This window comes from Papaver somniferum, chromosome 2, assembly GCF_003573695.1.
Source record: "Papaver somniferum cultivar HN1 chromosome 2, ASM357369v1, whole genome shotgun sequence".
In the NCBI taxonomy this organism is placed as follows: domain Eukaryota; kingdom Viridiplantae; phylum Streptophyta; class Magnoliopsida; order Ranunculales; family Papaveraceae; genus Papaver; species Papaver somniferum.
In genome coordinates this window covers 74,229,115-74,235,571 of record NC_039359.1, presented here as the reverse complement: position 1 = coordinate 74,235,571, position 6,457 = coordinate 74,229,115, and the positions used below count along the sequence as shown (strand labels likewise).

Sequence of the window (6,457 nt, the reverse complement as noted above, 5' to 3'; positions counted from 1 at the left end):
CGGAGACAAAAAAAAGAAAAAAACTAGATATTCCTAAACAAAGTTTAATAAGAAATAATTAATTTGATGATATGCTTCAAAAAAAGGAAAAAAATTTGATGATTTGATCAAGAACTTGATAAGTAATCATACACAGGATACTGCTATCAGTAACCAGCCATTTTGGACATACTACCCTGATGGATATTGAAGCGAATCACTGTTTTTTGTGTTTGTAACTTAATGAGACAGTGTAATTATTAAAACAATAATTATTTGAGTAATTTTAGATAAACATGTAAGTAACTTTTTTTCTTTGATCATCAGCAACAAAGGAAAAAAGAAAGAAAATTACACATGAGATTCTAAAACTTCTTTCAAAGAATGGTTGGAAGAGATACAGGGGGGTTGAGAAGAGATCCACCATTGTTGAATATTATGCTTAAAAGCATAGGTAGCAAGTTGATGAGCAACTTCATTTGCCTCTCGCGGAATGGATGAGAATTCAACTTGATCAAAATTGAAATCCATATGTTTTATCTGGTCCACATATCGAAAAAGCCTCCAAGAAACTCTTGTCAAGCCATCATTTAAAGCGTGAACAATTTTCTGCGCATCACCCTCAATGATTATCTTCTTGAAATGCATTTCCTCCGCCAAAGTAATAGCCATAAGGAAGCCTGATGCTTCTGCAGTGCTGTGATTTTTTATATCACCCATGATAGTTCGTGCACAAATGAATTTACCAAGGTTATTTCTAGCAACAGCAGCGCAAGAAGACCCGACTCTATGCCAGGTAGCATCGACGTTAATTTTTATAGTATCAACTGGTGGGGGGCACCATCGTTGTGGCTTGGTGAAACTTATGTTCGGATGCACATGGACGAGATCAACAGAATCTGAATCATCTTCATGGTAATAGAAAGTATTGAACCAATACATACTTTGAGAGATGACAGCTTGAATATTAATTGGCTTATGATCAAATATCAATTGATTTATGCCTTTCCAAATAGCCCACATCATACATACTTCCAAGTTGAATGTGTAGTATTCATCATGGATCATGATCCATGAGGCCAATAACTCTTTGATAGATCCTATTATGGTGTCCTGCAGTCTCAATCTTAAAAGGCATGCAAATAGAATGACTTGGGCAATCCGACATTGAAGTAATAAATGGTCGACAGTTTCTTCTTCAGAACAAGACATCATGCACTCTGTGGGTACCTTATCAATATATCTCCTTATTTTACTCGATACCTCAAGACCTCCATATATAGTCCTCCAAACAAAATTATGAACTCTTTGGGCCAATCTTTTTAACTGCACAAAACTTTTTCCAGGGAAAGGATGCATCATTAAGTGAAGAAAACTCACCGTGGTTATGATTTAAGAGCTTCTAAAATGATCGGTGCAAGGATTCCCCATGTGGAGTATGCATCCATATAATTGTCTTCTTACCCCTTATTGATATAAATGTTTAGTATTTGTGCAGCTTCATAGGGTTCAAACATATTATTTACAAGATCAGTGTCCCAACTAGCCTATCTTCATTCATCAATTCACCAAGAAACTGGATATTAGTTGGGTTATGGGAAGGAGTAGAAGGAGAAAAACCTGTCAGGCTAGGTACCCAAGGATCATCACATAATCTGGTGTATGTCCCATACCCGATTAACCAAATATGTTCTTCCATTAGTTGCCTGATACTTAGAAGCGCATTCCAAGTAGATGAGCATTTATGTGGTTTCTTTGCAGCCCAGAAAGATGTCCCTAATGTACTTCGCCTTTAAAATTCTGCACCATAAGGCCTCCGAATTTCGTAAGAACCTCCAATCTAGTTTTGCAACTAATGCTTTATTGAGATATTCTAATGACCTCAGTCCAATCCACCTTTCTATTTACTAGTAATAAACCATCCCCACTTCAGAAAATGCATTTTCCTTCGATCATTCGAATACTCCAACCAAAAATTTCTGATTATTTGGTCCAATTTTTTTATCACCTTTTTTTGGCTGTAATGAAGTTGCCATGTAAAAAACAGGTATGAAAGGCAACACTGACTGTATTAAAGTTGTCCTTTCGGCATGAGACATATTGTGTGGTGATTGCCATTTATAATTAGTGGGGACTGGGGTGTGAAAATCAGATATCTTTTTTGGTCACTGAACCGCAAAAGGGTTCAACAGGTTAGACTATTCATAGATTCGATTATGAAGTAGAATCCATTTAGGACAACTTTATGCCGTGTATTAACGATCTGGTTTTCTATAACGGAACTTTCTACTGCTTAGATTATAATGGAAATATTGGAGTTTTTAATATGAAAGGTGATTCCAGTTGGGAAATACTCTCGAAGTCGTTAAAACAATTCAATGGTTTTCATCAAAGTTATTTGGTGGAGTGTGATGAAAATATTTTACTAGTGAATTTGGGACAAAGTGGAAAATCCATAAATATTTATAGATTGGTTGATTCAGAGAAGGTTTGGTTAAACTGAATAGTTTGGGAAAACATGCGTTGTTCGTCAGTTATGTCCAGTTTTTAAGCGGCCATTCCACATAGTTGCATGGAAAACAATATTTACTTCCCTAGATTACAAGGCAAACGGATTTTATACTATTCTCTTGATACGTGCATGTATCATTTTGCAGGGAGTAATCAACATGTTGCGCAAGATTTTCATAATATGAAGGAAAGATCAAACTGCAGTTGGACTGAGCCTAGATGGTCTTAGTCAAGTCCTAATCAAACTGCAGGTATCATGTCTCTTAATACTTGTTTTCTTTTAGCTGAGATGTGACTACGTTAAGTGCCTGCATATTATGATCATTTGAATTGTGATACTTACTGTTAGAGCATTGCTCGGTCGAACTCGCATGTGTTGGTATCTCAAGCATGTTTGTCAATGTTAGTGATCAGAATTATGAATCTTGATTTCTAGCCTATTTAGATGTCTCGGACTAGGACATAGATTGTGTAGTTGAGCTTTAGACTTCACGGCGTTCATCTCTTGAAGACGAAGAGCTACTAAGGGGAGCTTGTGGAACTTCATCGATAAAAGGTATGTGGAGACTGAAACTTATCTATCACTTAGAAAGTCTACTTCTACTCTATCTCCTATATCGAGACATAAGTCGTGTTACGATATAGTTTTCTATTATACACATTTGAGATTTCCAGCTGAGTTTAACTTGCTTATATATTTCTCGGAATATGTGTTGGCAAGCTTTCGCTTCGATCGAATTCATCTTACATTCGTGACGAAAGTCCGAATAAGATCATATGAAAATTGTCGAGTAACGTCTTACATGGTTTGAGTGATACAATCATTAGGTGTTGCCTTGAAATGTTTCATTATGATAATTTCAATAACTTGAAAATCGCTTTGACGAAAAATAGTTTGTGCACAACAACTATATAACGTCCTCTAAGAAAGTTTCAATGATTGAAATAAAGAGTTTATAATCATGTAACCATGTTTGGATATAAACATAGTGTGTTAATCAAATTATTGTACAAGTCCAAAACCGGGAGTCTGAAGTATGCGTACCCATACGCGTACTGGTGGTTACAGATGTCTGAGCAAGTATGTGTACCCGTACGCATACCGACGGAGAGTTCACTTCCGTGAAAATCTGCTGGAGTTTGGATTGTGTTGAAGTATGCGCACCCGCACGCGTACCGGCGTAACCAAACTCAAGTCCGGCTACTCAAGTATGCGTACCCGTTTGCGTACTTGAGTGGGTTACTTTCTAAAATCGGTTGTGTACATGAACATAAACATTTATATAATAAGGAATGCAATCTTTGCAAAGCGTGGCTATAATGTTCATGAATTGATTCGAATGAATCAAACCGATTTTGTTTCGATTGTATTCTTGTATACTTCTATGAGAATATAACAATTGAACGACTCTTTAACTAGTTTCATTTGAGTCATTTGAACTAGTTATGGATAAGATGAATATGGTTGATATGAGAGTTATCATATGGCTAACTTCGGTTGACCATGGTTGAGCCCACATGGGTGCACACGTTTGGGTACGGTTACATAAACTTAAATGAGGGTACATTTCATTTGTGTATAACAAACTAAGTTCGATCTAACAGTTGAAAGATATTAGCTTGGTTGAATCAGGTTTTTCATCTAACGGTGAATATTGAATGCTTTCCCACCAAGGTAACTTGGATTGCAAACCCTGATTTAAAAACTATATAAAGGAGAACTCTAGAAACTGGGAAACCTAATTCCCACACTTCTGTGTGTTACTAGTTGCATAAGCTAGAGTCGATTCTCTTTTAACCTTAGGTTTTCCTAAACCTTGTTGGTTAACGACTTGAAAGACTTCATTGGGATTGTGAAGATAGACCCAACTATTTCTCTTGTAGTTGCGTGTTTTGATCTTGCCCGATTCTATCGTTTGAGTACTATCTTCTCTAAGATTTGCTCGAGATTAATTTCTCCGATAGGCAAGATAAAACATGATCACAAACATCTTCGTCTCATCGTTTGTGATTCCACAATATCTAGTTTCGCCATCATATGATTTAGATTATTGTGAGGTGATTGATAATACTGAGCTGTTCTTCGGGAATATAAGTCTGGTTTATCAATTGGTTCATGTTCACCTTGATTTATCAAATTATGGAACAAAAACTCTTGGGTATTTCTGTGGGAGACAGATTTATTCAATCATATAGACTTTTCTGTGTGAGACAAATTTATTTATCAAGTCTTCGACCTTGGGTCATAGCAACTCTTGGTTGTGGGTGAGATAAACTAAGGGAATCAAGTGCGTAGTATCATGCTGGGATCAGAGACGTAAGGAGCACAACTGTACCTTGAATCAGTGTGAGATTGATTAGGGTTCAACTACAGTCCAGTCCGAAGTTCATTGGTAGTAGGCTAGTGTCTGTAGCGGCTTAATACAGTGTGGTGTTCAAACTGGACTAGGTTCCGGGATTTTTCTGCATTTGTGGTTTCCTCGTTAACAAAATTCTGATATCTGTATTATTTCTTTTCCGCATTATATTTTGTTATATAATTGAAATATCACAGATTGTGCGTTGTATCGATCAATTAGGAAATCCAACCTTTGGTTGTTGATTGAGATTGATTGATCCCTGTGTTGTTCAAGTTTACTTCTCTTATATTCAATCGGGCTCACATATTTCTATTTGCTGATTGCGGATTGAATTAAGAGTTAGAGATATTAAACTCTTTGATATACTTTTATCTAGATTGAGTCTGACTGTCTAGTTGATTCTCTAGAAAGTATATTGGAGTAAGTCCTCTCAAATTGCCAAACAAATTGTTGGGTGTAGTTGTTAGACCCCCGCATTTTCACTTACCTCCATGATTTCCCAGAATTCGTTGAAGCTTGTATCTTTTAGGCATATTGTATCAAGGGATAGGTACATTTCTGCCAAATTGACAGAGTATTTATAATATGGTGTTGCACGCAGCTCTTGTAACTCTTCAAGTCAACCGTTCTTTGAAACATTGGTTGAGTTAGGAAAGAATAATTGGTAGAGTATTCATAATATAAATACTCTTTCGAGTTCATCATATTCATTACATTAGTTGAGACTTTATTTCTCTGTAACTTCAACCATGAACATAATAATCTTGAAGATTTCAACTTTTTTATATTTCTCTTATGCTTTCCATCCACGTGTATATTGGAATATTTGTATCCCATTTTTTACCATACGCCCATTCATTTTTGATTGAAAGGAACAACGTCTCTCGCACAACTTGTTATTCCACAAATGAACCACAAATCAATAGGGTAATTCATGCAAACAGGTAGCTAGCTTAGCTAGTCATCCATGTTCCTCAAAAGTTGATGCGCTCTAGGAGGTCCCAAGTTCGAGTCCCGGATGGCGCAACATTGAGAATTTTACATGGAAGGTAGAGTTAGCTTTCCCCCCTTGCGGCATAATCAACCATATATCTGTTTCGGCTCCTTTGGATGGTTCCTCATGAGGCTCGCTGGTAGGCTAGCACAACAACCTATTAAACTTATGTAGTAGTACGTTGTTGGATCTTAGCTTGTTAGATTCCAACTAGTTTCTTGTAATACTCTTTATCCAATAATATTAAAGACTACTTTATAATAATAGTAATAATTAGCTTGTCCTAGCTCAGCTGGTCGTCCTCGTTCCTCAAAGTTGTATGCGTTCCAGGAGGTCCCAGGTTCGAGCCTCCAATGGCGTAATATTGCAGAAATTGACATGGAAGGTAGAGTTATTTTTCCCCCCTTGTAACACAATCTCAGCCTCCCATCCGCTTCGGATCCCTTGGCTAGGTTACCTATGAGGCTCGCTGGTAGATTAGCACATCAACCTGTTCAATTAATGTAGTAGTATGTTGTTGGAGCTTAGCTTGTTAGGCTTCCAACTAGTTAATGTAATACTCTTTATCCAATAATACAAAATTTAAAAAAATAATAATAAAACAATAATAATA

The 6,457-nt window shown here is 36.6% G+C and overlaps 1 protein-coding gene across 1 annotated transcript; it reads right to left on the bottom strand.

The window, feature by feature from the left end:
• Window positions 1–330: 330 nt before the first annotated feature.
• LOC113351395 lies at window positions 331–1,338 on the bottom strand. Its single transcript, XM_026595386.1, has one exon. It carries the CDS (start codon window positions 1,336–1,338, stop codon window positions 331–333), a length of 1,008 nt encoding a protein of 335 aa, XP_026451171.1.
• Between the last annotated feature and the right edge of the window lie 5,119 nt (window positions 1,339–6,457).

Bases quoted from the DNA above. Each gene is read 5' to 3' on its own strand.
- LOC113351395 (XM_026595386.1), bottom strand. From the start codon at position 1,338: ATGCATCCTTTCCCTGGAAAAAGTTTTGTGCAGTTAAAAAGATTGGCC.